General features: G+C 36.2%; 1 protein-coding gene across 1 annotated transcript in view; it reads right to left on the minus strand.

The window, feature by feature from the left end:
- Window positions 1–21303, minus strand: part of LOC128862587 (transcription factor mef2A) — a 170412-nt gene that overhangs the window by 67257 nt on the left and 81852 nt on the right. Inside the window, exon 3 of the mRNA XM_054101310.1 lies at window positions 20389–20410. Coding sequence (XP_053957285.1) covers window positions 20389–20410 — 22 coding nt within the window. The remainder of the gene's footprint in view (window positions 1–20388; window positions 20411–21303) is intronic.

Genomic DNA, 21303 nt, shown 5'->3' on the forward strand with positions numbered 1-21303 from the left:
ACGGCGCACCAGAGCTTCAATGATTTTTGGAAACTTTCTCTTCACATCCTTCCGTGACTGCCTTTTCGGTCGATCACGTGTGTTCGGACACTAAAAAGTGCACTTTACAATTTGACTTTTAACTTATACAATTTATGAAACTTTTCATTACTTACTGCCGTTATTTTGTGGTTCATTATATGGTTTACGTGTAAATATTAACTTGAATGTGCATGTCTGGGTAAATATTATATTATATAAATATTTTCTGATAGCCATAACTTAGTACTAAAGAAATAAAAAAAAAAACTATTCTTCCATTGTGATAAATATGTACATATGTATATATGTATGTGAAAGTAGTTATATGGAGTTGGAAAACCCTTAGCTGGAAGTTAGCGACTGAAGGCTACTGTAGAGTAACTCAGTGTGAAGGTATTCATAGTAAAACCATATTTTTATGTGAATCAACTTCAAAACTTGCAGATTAAGTTCAAATATTCCATACATTTTGCCACTCTGATCTTTATCGGTTGGCATCTACATATATTTCGAAAATTTGCAAAGGAAGTCAACAAATGTGCCTCTGCCTCAAAAATCAGATTATTTATCTCTCATAAATACATACATAATTTTTTTTTAAGATTTGCCAATATCAAAATGTCATCTCAAGCTATATATTTTTGTGACTCCGAAGTTCAGGAATGAGCAAAATTGCCATTAAAGAGGACGCAAAAATGTGACTATCTTTAGAGAACTCCATATTTATTCTAATAGCCATTAAATACATTAAAAACATACCGAAAGTAAGGAAATGTTTTCTAATATCTGAATATATCTCATTTCGTTTGATATCCGTATAAAAATCGTGGAGTAAGTGTAAGTAATATGGACTTCTTCTTGAAAATTTGGCTCTTCCCAACTTTATTTTAGCGAATTATGTGGAAAACAAGAGCCCAAAACCTACTTGAGTTGATCAATTGATTGAGGGGGTTACCTTTTTATTTTGCACACTTCATAACACAGCAAAAAAAAAAATTAAAATGTCTTTATTGTTTTTCAAAATTTTGCGCCTTGGAAGTGAATATACTTCTGCATTCGGTTAAATCAATTTTCAAAGTACTTCTGCCACTCAGAATGAACCATTTTAAATTTGTCTAGTGTTGCAGTTGCTGTACTACCAGATTTTCCGAGTAAACAGTCGGCCACTTGCTTTGAGGTGCTTCTTTCGCAAACAACTTTTGTAGGATCACCCATGTGGCTGATCTTTGGAGCACCCATATGGTAGATTGCTGTTTTGTTTCCAGCTCATATGCAGATTGACCACTTGCTGTGATATCACTGACATGCCTTGAACCACCGCGGCTGAATTTCTCTCAACATTTCTTTATGTCAATCGACACGAGTCCGTTTTTGGGTAATTGCCAAATTATGCGGTATCCAATGAGAACAAATCTCTTTAACTACCAACTGTTGAGGCAATATTGAATGTAAGCTGGTTCCATTAATGTCTGAGTATATTGAGCATTGGTTGTAAAAGAATACAGCTTACATTACCTTTGTTCTTGCTCTACCCTGCTCTCGCTACTCTACCACATTTTTTGTCACACGGTAACAGAAGAGAATGCAGCTAGTAGGATATAAGGACATTTGCGAGTTCACTCATGTGCAATACTTGTCCTTCAACGTAGTTCCTCGCTCGCTCTCCATGAAATAGCAAAGTAAACATTTGACCCTCACAATGCTGGTGCAATAAAATATTCAGCAAATAAATTATATATGTATGTATTTGGTTTTCTCTTCACTTTTGCCATTCAAGCGAATACCAACTCAGCTAACCAGCACACCGGCATGTTTATGAGATGCATGAACTTGGTTTATTTGGATTAGCCAAAGAACGAAAGATGAGATATGCATAGATTTGTTCTGTATAGCTAATACGTAAATTTTCACAGCGCCTTTGAATTTAATTTACACATTTTCCATTTGCTTATCTCATCTAAACTTTCAGTCTCAAGAAGTTTGTCCCTACTCAAATGTTGTTGAAATGTAGGCATTTACGTTTGTCCTCAGCGAGACTACCAATTGCAAATCACTTTCATCTTGCGTAAATATTTTTATATCTCTAGGCAGAATTGCATACTTAAGTGCATATACTCCTACATAAGTACGTAAGTATGTCTAGATGAGTATATTGTAATATTATGCAATGAGAGTATTGGCAAATAAGCCAGAGATATTCAATTTTTCTTTTGACTTTTGATTTTTGATAAAGGGTGGTCAAATATAAATTGATTTGCAAAATACATTAAAATGAAAATGAACAAAAATTAATGGTTTTCAAAATGTTACGGGTTTATAATTTCGGAAATATTCCCAAGATAAGGATCTGAGGTGGGGCGTGTACAGAGTAGACTCACTAAAGGATATACTATACAGCTACTAACAGTAGGTAGGCTACTCTGACCTCTTACAGAGTGTTACACTCACTTTGTCACTACTCGATGAATGAAAAACATAGAATTTGCTCTCTCACGTAACTTAACTTCTCACGGGAATACTAAAGCGACACTGGACTACTCACATTTAAATACCAGGCTATGGGCCTCACCTATTGATTTTTATAGTAGCTAGAGAGATGAGCAATTTTGGAAAACATTCATACATTCCCCGTTTAAATGCCTCGTTCTTCAAGGAATGCGTTCAAAATTATTGTTTATTCGAGAATCTCATCAGCTAATACGTAGGCTCGTTGGAGCGATTGATTTGAGAGCAATTAGGATGTGTTAAGATCAAAAAAAATCTTTCCAGGCCAACAAAACGAATATCTGTGACCACCGAGACAACAATTTTTAAGACCCAATTTCACCCATTTAATATAAACCTAATCTATGGCTACCTCACTCAAGTTTTAAGCAGTAGATCTACTCAACATAAATTATGCTAAATCTTGATAAATAGCTCCAATTATGGTCTACTTAAATAGCTTAAATTGGGTGCAGGACGGTGATCTTTCGGTTAATTGTAGAAAAGGTCTTCATTGGAGTCAAACCATATCCCAACCTACGTTCTCTCCACGCACCAACCCATTCGGCTACGGCGGCCGACAAATGTTAACAAATTACTAGTGATAAAATTCTTATATATCAATCCGTGAAATTTGGGAGATCGATGGGAAGCCGTTACGTTTCGTCTTTGCCATGTCCAAAGTTGCTCGAAGTTGGACGGAAGGGTTGGAGGGGAAGTTTTCTGCGAAGAGCTCCCCATCAAGCTCAAATTTAGGCTTCCAGCCCACTATACTGTTTTCCGAGCGGACGTATCCGTGGATTGGTTGCTTACTTCTGTAATTACTGTAAAAAATGTAAATATCTACTCCGACAGACCAGCGTCAATTAGGGATTTGAGCTCGTTGTTTGTGCATTTGAAATTAGTCGGAGAATGCCTGACTTGTCTCTCGACTGCATGCGAATACTTCGATAATAAATTCAACTGGGTTCCCGGTCGCAGCGGCATATAAACAAATTGCTGGGCTGATAAGATGGTTAGAAAGGAGACCCTAGGGTCTTATCGCGAAATGAGAGGATTGGTGTTCCCTTGCGAACCTGTGGTATACTCCTGGAAAGATGGTCATCGCGTCAACTCAGCGACCGCTGGGCTAGAGCTCAAAGGTGCAAAGTCGCGAGATCTTTCTGGCCGTTAAGTGGCCATGCGGTGAGACTTTGGATTGCTTCAGTACAGTTGCACAGAAGCTGTCTGGAGGATGAGGTAACTTCTTCGCAGCTACCCTGCTCTCTTCAGACATCTAGGTGCTCAATTATTTGCTACAACGACAGATATTGCAGGTTTAAATATCGCATACCTGAATTTTCTCAGTATGCTGAAGCGGTTAATACAAATGTAGTTAGCCACTGTTGGTCGCCATCCTCTAATCAAAAGCCCCTTCTTCCTTTTTTCCATTTTTTTGGTTATTTTTACTTCGTTTTTCTCCTCTGTGGTATCACAATGGACGAATTTTGATTTTCCATCCAAATTTATCCCTCGCGTCGGCAGCCGTTTATCCTAAACTTATTGCCTATCACCAAGATCGCTTTACAAACTTTTGTAGTCGTGGATTCGTGTAAAAATGAATTACCAGTGTCAAAACAAGTTCAGGTAAGTACTAAAGAAAGAAGAACTTATAAATATTTGGCATACCCTGTGAAAAGTTTTCTTTCAATGGCCTTTCCATATTTCTTCCTTCTTCTTTATATGCAAATTGGCAACTTGCTTCCCAGCAACGCTTCATACTTCTTTGCACGAACGCAGTTGTTAGACTTCTCAACATTTGGAATTAATTTTCTTCTGAAATTTCAAACTTAGGTAATATTATTTTTCTACTTGTATTTTTAATCTGTACACTTTCCTTGTCTTGATCACTCTTCGTTTGACGACATCATTTCTGGTTGTTGCGGACAACTGTTGGTCACCAATTGATTGATTATTGCAGATGTATGTATGTATCAGTATTTGTGTAAGCTCATCCTCACATCTACATACAAGTATTACGTGCAGTAGTAAAGACTGTGAAGCCAATTTGATGAGTTGAGATTACAATCATAATCTTTTGCTCAAATGTCAGCATACCCGCGAAGTCAGTTGATTACAAATTTAATTGGCGCTGCTGTGTATGTATGCATATGCATGTATGCGTTAAGCACAGGATTATTAGCATATGAATGATGAAAGATAGATGGATTATACAAATTAATGATGTATGGACTTTAATAATATTCGCATTTCGTTACTGATAGTTACTTAAGACGCGCAAAATTTATTCGTTTTAACTTTGGGTTAAACTGTGTAATGGCTCTATCTGACGAAAATTTCCTTACAAAAATTTAATAATGAAATTTGTGTTTAGCAGCTGCAAAACATCTGGAAAGCAAATCACGTCGTCGCTGAGCTGGAAGCCCAACATTCGAATCACCTTTGGGCGGGCGGCCTTACAGCAGCTGATAGTTTAGTGGATACGGTGTTTTGAATTTTAATGCTTTTTGTATTGTTGGTGTTAACGTTTTTGATTGCCGATATTATTCTCTGATCTATCTCGCGTTTTTGTAGTAAGATGATAACATCATCCAACTTTAGTCTATCAAAAGATTTTGTGCGATCGACAAAGCACAGTTATGCTGGTGCCTATTATACTTATGCTTTTTCTACAATATTATCTGGCGAAGTACTCTATGATCAAAAAGTATCGGGAAGGTGATAACGACTGTTTTCTTCGATTGCCAGGAAGTAGTGCACCATGAGTGCTATCCATCCCGCCAGACAGTCAATAAATAATATTATTTATCGGTTTTGAAGCATTTGAGAGATGGTGTACATCGCAAACGGCCGGAAATGTGGGCAAACCATTTTTGGATTTTGCAAGTTGATAACGCGCCATCGCTTCCGTTCGACTTCTTTTTGTTTCCCAAGTTGAAGTTACCACTTCATGGAAGGGGATAGAGGAGATCAAAGGGAATGCGACGAAGGAGCTGAAGGCCATCCCTTCGACGGCCTATCAGGGGTGCAAAGAGGATTGGGTTAAACGTTGGCACATGTGTGTTGCTTCAGACGGGTCATATTTTAAAGGAGATAAAATAAATTTGCCTGAAATTTAACTCTGTTCTGTTTTATTTAAACATTCTTGGTACTTTCTGATCATAGGATATAAATATTGCATCGACAGTATTGGGTTGGGGAATAAGTGCAGAGCGATTTTATATTTTCTCTTATTTTACAACGATTTGTTTGCTATTTGGAAAAGGTCAAGTCAAGTATTCATTCGATATAACTCTTTCTGCTCTACAAAACAATGCTAATTGTATTTTTGAGTTATTTTCGCGTTTTATTAGTTTTGAGGCTTAGAAATGGAATACCCAGAATGCAAATATCAGCATTTTCGACACCTGCTCTTCTGAATAGCGGCCGCGGTAGTCAAATGTATTTCTGCCATGAGAAAGCTCCTCATAAAAAATATCTGCCCTCCCTCCATTTGTGGATCAACATCAGGACGCACGCCACAAATAGGAGGAGGAGCTCGGCCAGACACCCAAAAAGGGTGTACGCGCTAATTATGTATTTATATATATATGAAGAACGTGTCATGAGCGAGTCTATAGCATGGAAATGGCTTGAAAAGTTCAAAAATGGCGACTTTGACATTGATGACACGTCGCGCAGCGGAAGGCCTTCTGAATTCTATGAAGAACGTCTCAATCCACTTTTGAAAGAGATTTGTGGCAGATGGGGGGGGAGAGGCTGTAAAAAGCAACGGTGAATATATAATTGAATAACTCATTGATAAACTTATTGTTTTTTGTTTACATAAAATTCTTCGAACTTATTTCCCGGCCCAATATATTTATTTTGTCTAAAACCCTGAGGCCCCTCGGCTATTCGAGTAGTGGCAACTATATTGGCTAGTATTTTTGTGAATAACTTAAGAGCTGCGGTTAAATTTGATTTACGGTTGATTTCTTGATTATTATTGGGAACTTCTTTATCTCTTGTTTTATATTGCAACGGTTACATTGCGTTTTCGTGATGCAGTTCTTCTAGTACTTTATAGAAAAACAGTCAACTCGTTATGTAACTGCTCGCCACCATACTTTAGCATCTCGCTTGTGATTAGGTCTGGATCTGGAGATATGCGGTTTCTCAATTTTATAGCAGCAAACTGGGCATCGCCGATTGAAATTATGTCTAAACCGGATTGGTTTTGGTGCTGCGTTGTTTGATCTGGGGACTTTTCGGGAAGTGGTGAGTTTTCATTACCCTACAGGTTCCTGAAGTACTATTACCATTCCGTCATATATATATTAGCAATATAGACGGGGTCGTTGACTGGTGCTTCTAAATTCCTCACCCTTTATTTGTGAGCCATACAACCACCGTGTTCCATATCGAGAGAAAAGTGTTCCCAAAGTTTGTTTTTTAATATTGGCAGTTTTAAATATAAAATGGCTACCAAAGAATGTTTTCAGCGTTTGCTTAAAATATTTGTGGTTATAATTTCCATTATGCGTGTTAAATCGTTGTCTTAGCTTTAAGAGTATGTCCTTCTCCATAGAGCTTGCAAGCTTCAAGACTATATAATATTCGAATAATTTGTAACTAACCATAAGATAATAAAGTATTGACAAATAATACTCGCTCATACCGCTGAGGCTTTTAAACAGTCTTTTAGAAGCAGCAAGCACTTATTGGTTTTAGCTCATTGAGAGCACAAGCCTATGGCACATTTTCTTCAAATCTATTCAGATATACGGCCAACGTGACGCTGGCCTTATTCTTGGAATGACTGAGGGTAAGCTGCATAGAAATTCTAATTGAGTGAAGCTGCGCAGAAAATTCCAAGACATTGTACAAACCTTTATCTGGATATGATTAACTCTTAGTAAAAGGACGAATTTTCATGAAGAGGAAGTTTTGCGAATATGCCTTATTACTCGAAAAGAAGCGAAATTTAGACCTGTTTTTCAAACTTTCGAATAGGCACATCTTTCTCTGATATCATTTTGTGCATAAAATTTAAAATTGCGGAAATATATAAATTGTTTATACTTTTGAAATTTTGCATTTTTCTATATTAGGTAAGTGCGGTTATTGCTCGATTTTTCACATTTTCTGGCTGACCTTCCTTAAGTTAAGCGCAATTTATTATATATTCAATGCTTCGTTCAGATATTTCAATTTCTACTCGATGCAGACGAACCCACACCCAGACATGGTTAGATCGATTCTTCTCACTGTTCAGACTGTAGTCAGCTCAAGCGTAAAAAGAATATCAGTAAAAATATAAGACTGGTAGCGCACAGGCAGATACAAAGAAAGGAAGGAAAGGAGGAAATTATTTAGTCGAAGCGGATGACTTAGAGAGAATGCGAGTCGGAACAGCAGATATGTAGAACAGATGCGAAAAGCAGTAAAGTATGTATACATACGTACCTATGTACAAGTATTTGCAAGTACCGCTGATGTAGCTAGTCATGCGTTAAACAATTCGGAAGTTGCCTAGACAAACATTCACAAACGAGTATCCCTGCAGGAAAATTTTGAAAATGAAGAAATGTTACGCAAATAGCCAGCCAGATTACACTAGGCGATATGATATTTTATTCCGTACTACCACTTTGTTTCTTAAGTACTGTAGTTTGAGCATACCATGAAAATCAATTAAAACACAATTTCTCTAGAAGTTTTTTCAATTTTTTTTAATTTTTGGACAGAACCTCAAACCTCTGCCCATATCTTAAAGCCTATAAATGATTATGACGGCTTATATGTCACTCTACAGAAATAATAGTAGTTAGCCTTCGTTTCACGGCTCGAACTTTTCCCAACACATCAATGATTTAACCTTCAGTTAGGCGCAGCTGATCCATTCTCGTTCTGCGTAAACGTGAAATCAAAAACAATTATTTTGCCACGATAAAAGTGCTCCGTTTTGTATTTATATAATATATAGAAGAAATATTTTATTTCGTAGTACGAGTTTTTTTCCAAACATAACTTTTTATGATTTATGCCGAAACTTTTTCCAAATCGTATTGAATATTGAATTTTTTTAAATCGTATTTAATTTTTTTATGCCATCTTTTATACCTCATTTTATCATTGGTTTTAATGAAGCAGCATTCTTTGCGGAATGTGGTGATGATTATTGTTATTACCCGTTTTTGTAGATTTTTCAATAGCAAGAATCCGTGCACCAAAGGATAATCACTTTTATTTGAAAAACGTGAATTACAGGCAATGAGCGCAACCTATTTTCAATTAACTCTCCAGAATAAAGGCTTAAAGACTACGCATTTTTTTTATTAAATCGGTAGACTTCCGCACTATTAATATTATTGTTGCGCTATTATTGTGGGCGGCCGCCGTAGCCGAATGGGTTAGTGCGTGACTACCATTAGGAGTTCACAGAGAGAACGTTGGTTCGAATCTCGGTGAAACACCAAAATTAAGAAAAACATTTTTCTAATAGCGGTTGCCCCTCGGCAGGCAATGGCAAACCTCCATGAAAAAGCTCCTCATAAAAATATCTGCCGTTCGGAGTCGACTTGAAACTGCAGGTCCCCTCCATTTGTGGAACAACATCAAGATGCACACCACAAATAGGAGGAAGAGTTCGGCCAAACACCCAAAAAGAGTGTACGCGCCAATTATATAGATATATATATTATTGTGGGCAGGAAGTGTTTAAAGCGCGATTATCTTTGTTAGTTGACATATCTGCAGACCAAATTAAAGACATAGTGGTATTTTTCGGCTCTTAGCTCACATTCAGTAACCGTAGCGATTACTTTATTCCGAATGCAGACGTTATGTTAGCCTTCATTCTGCGTAATTGTACACATTGCTCAAATCTTTATGCCCTCAAAAAGCTGTATACTCGTATAGCAATCGCTGAGGCTAGTTTATAATACATACCGCTTTTATCTGTCGGCTCTTCCAAGCACTCACATAAAATTAGTTGAGCGTATACGAGAAGTTTTTATTAAATTTGTGTAACGACCGCTATACTTTTCAAAATCATTGACTTAATACGATGCGGTATTTTGAATTTAACATCACTACACAATAGAAGCACATCTTTGTCGAGGTCCGCTGTATTAAATGGGCCAACAAGTGAATTTAAGTGCACTGATATTTTAAGAAGCTTCGCGATTTTTTTCATGGCAGGCTTAATATACCTGCTAGGAACTTGCGCCGTTTTACATGAAAAAAATCGCGATCCTTAAGTGAACTCAATACTATCAAAGATATGAGCCTCTCATTTACTACAGCAGTGTTGAGAAACTTACAGCCTCATTCTATATTGCGAAAGGAAGGTCAGACCTGCGAATCGTCTTCAGACGATTTCGTTTGCCATTGGCATTCCCTACGTTGTTCGCCAATGCGTACGTTATAGCAGAATGTGAGGCGAAAGCATTTGACAAATGCGTAATTACGATGTGTAATTCATTTAAGTATTATTAAAAATAGTTTTTTTTTTTAAGTTTGCATCTTTTTTAAGTAACTTTTGAATATCTAGCAGTGCTCGGATGCATTGTTTACATATCATACTTGTTTCTTTAAACAAGTAAGTATAATTGGTTGTTTACATACGCATTTGCGTGCTTTCAGTATTGGCGTTTTTATACCTATGGAAGTTATTGCTGACAGTGTGAACGAGATGTACAGTGGCGATGGTGTAGGTTATTTTCTTACGTTACGTTTAGCCATGTAAGAATCAACTGCTTTCGTCGGCTTTTGTATTCGAATTGCGGAATACAAATAGGCGAACGATGGGTCTTATGAAACGAACGTTCCTTCGCAATAGAGAATGAAGGCGTTAGTTCTCAGTCATATACAAACTCATAGCTCTTACTTACAACTGCATAATAAAGAAACAATATATAAAAAAATCTAGTGCACAATGTTTAGCACTGTAATTTTTTGATGACATGAAGATTAAATTCCATAAGAAAAAAATAGCCGCAGTTCGAGATGAACCGTGTTTTTTTTTATTTCGTTGACTAGTGCCCATATTACCTATTTTTTTAATATTATTTTTAATGAAATCTAAAATTTATTAATTTAATAATAAAGCTCCCTTCCCTCTTTGTATTAACCAAAAATTACCAAATATATGATACGTTTGAAGGCATTTGACATCGTCTCGGAAAATTCGTCAGCAGTTTACAGAAAAAATTCTAAAAGCGTAAGCTAATTATCAATTCAAATTCACTAGATGTGCACCAGTTTGAAAATAGAGGTTATTCCTACAGGGCTTCGGCGCGTACTCGCGTAAGTAGGGGGAAATGGTAGAAACGCAAAATAAATATTTGATTTATAACTGGCATGGCAGTTGCAATGTGCTTGATTTTACGGATAAAAATAATAAAAACGAAATGAATAAAATAATAAAACGAACAATCGTAGCAACCGCAGCTGTGTTAGCATATTTTTTTAATGCATGCACAAGTTCTTTTTAACAACCAAAATAAAAACCAAAAAAAAAAAAAACCGTTTAATATAGTAAAATATGAGATTTATTTTTTCGCAGATTTGAAGAAATAAAATGCTTTTCTAATGCCAACTGTCACTTTAAAATTTTACCGACGAAATATAATGAAAAAAGCTCCTCATAAAAAAAATCTGCCGTTCGGAGTCGGCTTGAAACTCTAGGTCCCTCCATTTGTGGAACAACATCAAGACGCACACCACAAATAGGACGAGGAGCTCGGCCAAGCACCCAAAAAGGGTATACATGCCAATTATACCTATATATATGTATATATCGGAACATTTAAAATTTTGGCAAAAGGCGTCGTACGTAAGCCATATTGGACACTTGTGAACCTTACCGCTGCAGTACACAAACAGACAAGCAAATATTTTTTTATTTAGTTAAAAAGTTACTCAAATACGAAATCGAACGATTAAATTTGCGCCACCTTGTAATGATATGTACATGCCCATATTTGCAATTAGTTGTCTGAACATGACGAGTACTTATATTCATACGGGCCAACTATTTATAGGATGCATGGGAAATGTATTCCTCAGTACTTGAGTTAAAGTCAAAAAAGTGAATAAGAGCGGGCTACTTGAACATTAAATGTGACACGAAATGCGTGTAAGGATACGAGATGAAAATTATTTTGCTTCGGATTGGAGTTCTTATTATCTACATACTTATTTACAGATATAGTCTCAAGCCTTGATGAAAGAAAATGCTCTAAGCTTCTGGTTAGACTGCTCCCAGCAGTAACGCTGGTTGCAATCGCTTTCTCAAATTGGGTCTGACAAGCAATGTATGAGCATTAAGAATGTGTATTTTTTAGCCCTGGAATTAGTCAAGGAACTTACATATTTTTAAAACTACTCCAGTTCGTTTATGAGTTTATAACTTGGAGGGGTGGAAGTGCAAAAACATATCCTTATGTGTATGTATTTACTTATATATTAAACTCAACAACCTAAAGTGTTTTCCTTTCGAATAATTTATGTATGTACCGATATCACTGCTCTTTTAGCGGCCGTATGAGATAAAAGGGTGCTTGAGAGAAATTTCAAATGTTTTTTTTAGGTACCGGTTCACTTAGCTAACATACACATCTATATATACAAATGAAATTTGACAGCCTCATCGATGAAAACAAATGATTACCATTTTGTGAAGCGAGAATGGTGAATAAGGTGAATTTAGTAAAGCTTCCCTGTTAAGTGGCTATACCAATTCCTTTGTTCATTTTGCTTGGAGCAAAAACTATTGTCTTCATGGAAAATCACTTTGCTTTACCTTTTTGATATCTTGGTCATTATGCAGCAAATCATTGTGCAATAGGATTAATTACTGCCGCTTGCACAGATTTTGAGCAATATAGCACGGCGTTAGAAGCTTATTTAAACTGAATAATACCACATGTTTTATCGATATGCTGCAGGCAAAATATTCGTAATTAGTACAGGAGAAAAACACGTGGTTGTGGGAAACTCTTACGAACGAATCATCACCCATTGATGTTTTTCGAAAATTAAAGCCCTTGTATCCAAAATCATCTACTTAAATGCACTTGTATGTACATGTAATTTAATCTCGTTGTCACAGATGTATCTCTGGTATTGAAATTCGAAATAATTTCAAATCGTGAGTATGTGGATGAGCTCAACTTTGTATACATAGAACTGGCTGGTATCAAGTGGTAAATTCTGATGGTTCCAGCTGAAATTGAAATACCTGGAATTACTGCTTTTCTTGCTTACCTTGAGAATAATGAGATGGAGCCTAACGCATTGTTCATTCGCAGGTATTAGATATCAGGTAATTGGTAAAGAATTATTAGGTTGCAAACACGGAATAATTTGTAGATATCAAAAAAAAACTAAAAATGATATAAAGTGAAAAATTCTCATAAATTGGTAAAGAATTATTAGGTTGCAAACACGGAATAATTTGTAGATATCAAAAAAAAACTAAAAATGATATAAAGTGAAAAATTCTCATACATTTTTCGATAGCTATTTCAGGTGAGCTGTATCTCTCCCAATGTGGAGAAACTTTATGGAAATCCAAAAGTGAAAGTATGTTTCAAAAAATACTCGTTTACAAGTTCGCGTATACTGAAGCCAATTACTTGCTCAAGCATACCAGAATGGAAGTAAAAAGAGAGAATTGCGAAATCTTATGTAGTATCAGCAAAAAGTCTAAGCAGGCATATAAACAGAAAATATATGTCATTGAACGAACCAATGCGGTATTGAATGCAACAGCAAATACAACTCTATTCTGGTAATAGGGACATCGAAGGTGCGGTACAATTTGATAGGTGAATCGACCAAAATGTGCTTAAACTAACGTCGATTTCTGGTTTAGCTGGAATGGTATACATTGAGCATTTTTTTTATTGCACGAGAATTGAAAACTTTCCTGAAGATCGTCATTTGTGCAGGGCTTTTCCCAAGAAAATGCTTTATGCATGTGCGCCACAAGAATTGCATTAAAAATTGTGATAAAATTGCGGTGAGCTAATCCAAACGATCGCCAAGCACGGATTAGCGGGCAGGAAAGTTTTGATGTGTATTTGGTGGGATTAGTAAAGTATATTTCACTATTAGCTGCTATCGGTAAAACACTCAATTTTAACATTAACTCTTAATCTATGAACAGACTGAAGTAGGCAAAAACGTCTGGAATAGGTAAACAGGGCTTTTGGATGAGCTTGTCTTTCTCGTCATTAAGCGCTTCTCTACCTAAAGGATTCCACTTGTGTAACTTGCGGATGACGGATTCCATAGCGTAGTGCCTAGGCTCGAAACCCGCTGTGTACATGAAACATCAATAGATGGAAAAAGCTTTTTCTAATAGCAGTCGCTCCTCAACAGACAATGCAAAGCCGTCGAGTATATTTCTGCATTGAAAAAGCTAATTGTAAAAAACCATCTGCATCTTAAGAGGTGGTATAAAACTGTAGATATCTTTAATTGAGGGAAACAGCAAGACACACCCCACAAAAAACAGAGGAAGCTTGGATGAACACATCGAAAAAAGGGTGTAAGCGTCAATTATATGTATATTAGGGCGGGTCGACTTAAAAATCGCTCATTACTCTGTGAAAATCGTATTCTAAGGATAAAAATAAGAAACTTTGCCGAAGGAACCATACTTCTAAAACGAATTATGATGTCCCCCAATTTCAAAATATCACCATTTTTGGCCTTTACATGAAAAAATCAGCTAAATGGCTATGTTTTTTCTTTATTTTTATTTAATTATAATAATATTTATTATTTATTTATAATAATATCTATTTTTTCTCCTAAGAAATTTATTTAGTCAGAACATATGTAAATGAAAAAATTAATTTAAGTGAGTTATAGAAAAGAAACTAAAAAGTTCGCCCCAAATTGTGGGACATCAGACTTCGTTTTAGAGGTATGGTTCCTTGCACAAAGTTTCTTATTTTGATCCCTAGGATATGATTATCACAGAGCAATGGGCGATTTTTTTGCCTCCCCACAAATCGACCCGGCCTAATGTATATGTACTGCAACACAAGATAAAGTAACAAATATAAAGCTTTACTAAAGTGATTAACATATACGCGTACGTTAGACTGGTATATAAGTATATATCAGTTCATAACCAACACAAAATTTGTACATTGCATGATAACCTCTTTTAATTTATAAAAGTTCGGGTATTTTCCTAAATACAATAGAATAAACTTTCACATCCACTAAATGTTTATTTTTATTCTTATGTGGCTCACTTCACCACTATAAATTTTGTTTCACAAAAATATCAAATTCGGTGAATTCCCATGTTGACCGAATTGAATAGAGCAGTTTACCAAAAAACATAAACATTTTTGAATTTCTCCATTAGTTTTCATTAGAACCGCAGGGCGTATGAGTAACTTTAAGCCACTAGTATTCCTGTAAACTAATTTTGTGTCCGAAATTGCAAAGAAAAAACACAGAAAGCAAATATATTCACTCTCTCATTGAAAATAGATATACTCGCAAAGCAAATAAATTAACTAAAAATTAATGAAACGTAAATCGTATTTAAGTGAGCCAAATGCCTTGTATATAGGTATATGCACATACATACATGTGCACAAAATAACTATACTTATTTGCCCTTGGGCGTGTGGATTTCGCATAATGCATTTATAATTTCATATATTAGATAAGACTTTCTGTTTATATATAAATTATGTTTGCATAACTCTAATGTGCAACTTTTTGTCTAAAATAGTCAGACTTGATTTGCTTTACCTTTCAGTTTTCATTTAATTTTTTGTGTGCAAATTACTCTTCTGGTTTCATTTACTGGCTATGTGCGCATGCCCCCGTGGTTGGTGCACTCAGGTCAAGCCCAAGGCTAGCTACGAATGTTTTGTTGCTTTTGGGTAAGCATTTGCCTACTTACTTATATGAATTCAACTGCATGTGCACATACAGTCTGTGTCAGAGGACAAGAACCGGTTGTTTTCTTGTACCTTCAAGTCATATTTCGCTCTGATTTTTGCTGCACTCCCACTCAAGGGCTACAACGCCACTGCTGACTCAGGTTAGTGTCATTCGAAACTTTCCCGTAAACGCAACCAAACAAAAATGAGTGAGAAGTACACGAAGCGTTTCGAGGCGGGTATTTCTATGCACGCATTCGACAGGTTCGAAATTATCTTATGCCGTGACTGCAAAAGTGATTAAAAGATCAAAAAAGTTTATTGTGATATGGAATCAGCGGCATACGGTGTACAAAATTGTGGATGACTATTCCGAGCGCGGCTTGAAGCGAGTGACGTCAAAAAAGCAGGATAAAGTGATCGTCCAACTTTTCAAGTGGGCTTCTTCTTTGTGACTATGCCAAGCATGATCAGTTCGTGCTAAAAAGGGAATATACCTATGTGAGTATCAACACCATCGACTGATGACTGAAGGAGGCGAACATTTCCTACCGACCCACATCATCAAAACCACTGCTCTCAGTAAAAACACATTGAGAAACAACAAAACAAGAAAACGGGGTCACAGTAACTGACCTTCCCAGTTCCTAGACGTCAACCCCATTGAAAATGTGTGGGGAATTATAAAAACGCAGCTTGCCGGAAGGGCAGTCCATAATTTAAAGCAACTCGTGCGTCAAGTTCGCAAAATATAGTCTTCTTTGTCGACGAGCTACGCAGAAAAGCTTCAAAGCATGCCGAGAACATGCCAGGCTATACTCGACAACAGTGGAGGCTACGCGGCTTATTGAGTAATTGCGACTCGTACGTTTGTACATACTTTTACCTATGGGAAAAAATTTTTAAATATATCATATATCTTTTATATTTCATGAATAATCGCGGTGCCTTTTTTCTGACACACACTGTACAGAACTACACACATAACTGTTCGCAAAACTGCGAATCACTACAAATTTAGTATTTTTACCGCTTACAAAAAATTCTACTGGGACCTTTTTTTGCCTCAATGCCAAATGTTAAGATATGGAGTGAATTTGTTGAGCGAAATGCATTAGCAATGAACGCAACTCTGGCACTGTTACGATACTTCGTTTTTTTATTTTCTCAATTTAAAGGGCAAATTTATGACAAGACAAAAGCAGACTGAAACATAAAAAAGGCACGCAAACATTTTAGCTACAAATATAAAAGAGATTAAATTAAAGGTTGATTGGTTGAGATATTTGAAAAAATCTTGTTTATGCTCCGTCTTGGCTAAACCTTAGAATAAATTATGCATGACGTGCTATCTTAAAGTAGTAAATGGAATAATTGATTATAGATTTATTATTAATTTTGCTGCTTTGACAAGCTTACGTCCTCAGAAACCTTAAGTTCATGCACGTAGTGCCTGGTCACATTGTAGGAAAAATCCTACGAGGCGAATGGGCTAGCCAGACTGGGGACCAGCAAGTACGCAATGCAATGATGGCGTTGTACTCCTACATAAGGTCGATTGCGTGAAAATGCGAATGAAACTCAGAATATTGCATTGGATCTACACAACGGTGGTTAGGCCAATTCTATATTATGGTATTGTTATGCGATGGAATCTGAAATCCCGTGAGATGGGTTTGTATTTTAAAAGGGCGATGAGAGTTCAAAGATCGGATCGGTTCTCAAAACCGGTGCAATGTCAAATAGGTTTTCCAAATCATTATATGCGACACTAAACTTTTAACCAGTAGATGAGCATGCAAAATACATCGCTAGCAGTGAGTCAATGAGAGTGAATACTTTAAGTAAGTGGTATATCGGGCATATCTAAATAGTGGATTATGCATTTCCGCCTGTAACTGTCACTAAAACGAAAACGTTCACAGCTCTTCTACATACAAGGGAAGTGTAGGAACGCGACAAGACAGGGCGAGTCCATCTATGTATACGCATATTGCTCAAAGCTCGAGGGTGGGTGTATATTCTAGGCCGAGGTGTATATTCCGAATATCTTGATATCTCTTTCATATCTCTTGGCGAGACGGATGAGCCATTTCACCTAAAAGTTAGATTGGTTCCTGTCCATTGCGACAGACGACTGTAGGGCCGTTTAACGTTTTCTTTTCAATTAATTTTTCAGCACAAAATACAAGAAAGTTTTCACTCATTCTATTCCAAAAAAAAAAAAAAAAAACAATGAAACAGTGAAACTTACCATTAGACTTGAAATTCAGAAACTGTACGAAAAGTATTGAGGGTAGCAAATTTTGAATGGCAGAATAGCCCGCAATAAACCTGTTCTAAGTGCAAAGATTAGAAGAAATTGAAGTTTGCGGGTGACCAGTTAAATAAGATCCCATCGTTTTGGAGAACCGTACCTTTTGCAGACGAGGTAGAAATAAACTCTTTTGGATTAGATGGTAGACCTTTCGTATGGCACAAGGCCAATGCGGAGCTCAAACCCCAAAATTTGCGAGCTACTATAAAACGGGGCGGTGGCAAGGTTATGGTTTGGGCATGCATGTCATAAAATGGAATTGGAACAAATATGTCTATTAAAAACTTCTGTAAGAAAATTCAGTTCAAGGCGTATAACAATTACGAATTGAGGATGACTTTCGCTTTTATCGAGGTCGTTATGTCCTTAAGCACAAGTCACAAATAATACAAATATGGGAGATATTTACATATCCCCACATTGATGAAACTTCTGCACAATCACCGGATTTGAATTGAAAAACAAATCTGACAAACCTGATCTTAAAAAGGCGATACTTGAAGAGTGGAACCAAATTAGTCTAGGGTACGCAAAAAAATTGGTCGACTGCACGCCACGCATACTTTCAGCTTTTCTGAGAATAGAGGATCACCAGCAAAGTAGTAAATACCATAAAATTATAAAAAAATTTCAAGTAAATAGTTGCTCTTTTTTAACTGTATCACGTAAGTTGCGGCGTGAATTCTCTGCAAGGCGCATTCATTAAAGGTAGTGGCACTAGAACAAAAACAATGTTTTATTCGTTTGATTGTCAAAGCAAAGTATTGGGAAACTAGAAAACAAATTATGAACTCGCCTTATTTCATTCTGAGAATTAGAAGAGAAGAAAATTTGCCTTAATTCTCTTATTTATTTATTATTTTTGTTTTTTACACAACAGTGAATATAGTCGGCACTTTTTTATATTTATATGTTTAGAAATGAAATAAAACAAGATAAATAATAGGTGCGCAAGTAAGTTGTCGCTGTTTTTTTGTTTGATGAAAATACAACTTTATTCTGAACAAATGGTTACAAGTGAATCAATTGAAGTATTGCCCATCGCTGGCTACTACTTTTTCTCATCTTTCTGGTAGATCTCGTATACCGTCGCGGTAAAACTGTTCAGATTTTGAGGCTATCAACGGACGGCGCAATATCTGGAGAATATGGCGGGTGGGGTAGGATCCCCAATTTCAGTGTTTCCAAGTAGTTTTAAATCAGTTTCGCTCGACCTCACGTTGCCATGCTGTAGAATCACTTTTCTATGCCTTTCCGCGGCCGCTTCTTGTGCAGTGCTCGGCTCAATCGCATCAATTGAAGTCGCTACCGATCCCCAGTAATGGTTTCGCTTAGTTTTAACACTTCATAATAAATAACACCAACTTGGTCCCATTAAATACATGGCATAACCTTCGCAGCGTGAATATTCGGCCGAGGTGATGACGAAGCATGATCGGGCAGTTCCCATGACTTTCTTTTCTTTGGATTGCTGTAATGAATCCATTTTTCATCACCCGTCACAATGCGTTGAAGAAAACCCTTCCTTTTTTGTCGCTGGATCATATTGTTTCTGAATCATTCCCAAAGTATGCAATCGCCTGGAAATGGATTGGCGGGTAACTCCTAATACTGAAGCAAGCTCTTCTTGCATTTGACACGGATCTTCATTGAGCAGTGCTTCCAAATCAGCGTCTTCGAAGGTTTTTGGCCTTCCTTCAGCATCTCCATAAACTTTTTGTAGCTCTCGATGCGCTTCAGCCACCGTTTTTTCTCGAATGAAAGAGGAAAAATCAATACTTCCCGCAAATGACAATTATTCGGCACAAAATCAGACATATTCACAAAACCAAAAGTATATGATTCCAAAACAAAATCACCTATCAATTAAGGTGAGTGACTGCATATTTAACTACAGTGAATGAATTATGAACTATGAAAATATTGAATTTTACATTTCAATTAGATTATTTTGGAAATTATTTAAGTCTGAAGAACAAAATATATACAATTCATTCAAGACACCAATGCACCCAAGATACCATGCAATTTAAATTTTGAGTGTGCTGTGAAATTTCTCGTTATATGAGAGCTCCTACTCTCTAATTCAGAGCTAACAGAAAATGTTATGTTAGCAGTGAGAGATATATTCAACCGCAGCCCAGAGCCGCAACTATGTAAACAAAAGAGGAACCATTAATAAAGTTATGAGTTGTAGAGTTTTCATAAAGAAGAAGTTAAAGGTAGAAAGTATGCCTCTATGATGTAGAATAACAGAAATATTATATATATTTATTGGCTGTAATAAATGAAGTAAATACTGAAGATATTTAAGTAACAAATACTAAAGATATGGAACTTGCAGGGGACCCTCTTTATATGTGAATAAAAACCACTCTGAAAGCCAACTATTTTCCTCAATCTTCAAATGTTATAAGAAATGTACAATAGTTAAATACTGGTGAAAATTTCGATTTATCTGAAACTTAACTGAGCTCTTAATTGCAATTAAGTTATTGGGGGAAAAAGCCCATTAATAGCTTTCCTTGATTGCAATTTTTTTAAAATATGTTGGTTTATGTACTCAAAATTTAAACAGGACACTGTGCAAAGGCACATTTGTATACACATATTTATGTATAAGTATACCTATGTGTATAAATATTATTTTTTTACACTTACCTGGATTGTGTTGCCTCAAAAGCTGCATTCAAATTTCCGGGTAGAAATAAAAAATATGAACAAAAAACTGATTAGCAATTAGTTACACTTATTTATAAATAAATTATGCTGCCTGATACAATAATTCAATTAGCAGTAACCACACTCACGTAATTTTTCACATTTTGAACTGTTTACACAATTTTTTTTGTGCTATATACGCAAGAATATATTGTCAAAAAGTAACAGTTTTTAGCGGGATTGTCAAATTTAAAACAAAAAAAATTGTCAGACCGTGAGGAAATCTGGGCATTATGCGATATTTGGAAAGGCAAATTTTTCGAAAAGGATGGGATTTGTGAACAACCAATTTTGGTCTTAAAACTGTATGCATCGCGCGTGACCATTTGCCCAAAAATTCCACCAATGTAATATAGTTCCACAACCCCTATGTAAGTTAAACTACCCGGCTCGGGCATTAACGGGAAAAACTGGTGTCGGACGAGACCAGTCTTTATTGATTGCTTGATATTTTACCACTGAACTTCCGCTGTAGTTTAATGCTAATTCTCAGTCTAAAAACAAAGCACGTGTGCTTGCAATGTGACCGGTATTTTGCTATATTTACCAAAGTATTTCCTCAATGACTTTTTGGGTTGTGTGAAATATCGTACTGCGTTAGCTACGGCTTTTTGGTTGCGCGTGTAGAGTTTTAAGTTACCGTCATATTTTGGTTGGGTTGTGTGAAATATTGCGCTAGCTTGTATACACTTGATATTGCTTCATAACTTTTTTTCTACCCATTTTTACCATTTCGAAATATTATTTAACAGCCGATAGAAGATATACAAAAAATTCACGGCAAATACTGGAGCGTTTTAAATGGCCTTATTTCGCAAGTGGACTATTGTGAACGCGATACAATAAATTGAACGC

Source organism: Anastrepha ludens, chromosome 4, assembly GCF_028408465.1.
Source record: "Anastrepha ludens isolate Willacy chromosome 4, idAnaLude1.1, whole genome shotgun sequence".
NCBI lineage: Eukaryota > Metazoa > Arthropoda > Insecta > Diptera > Tephritidae > Anastrepha > Anastrepha ludens.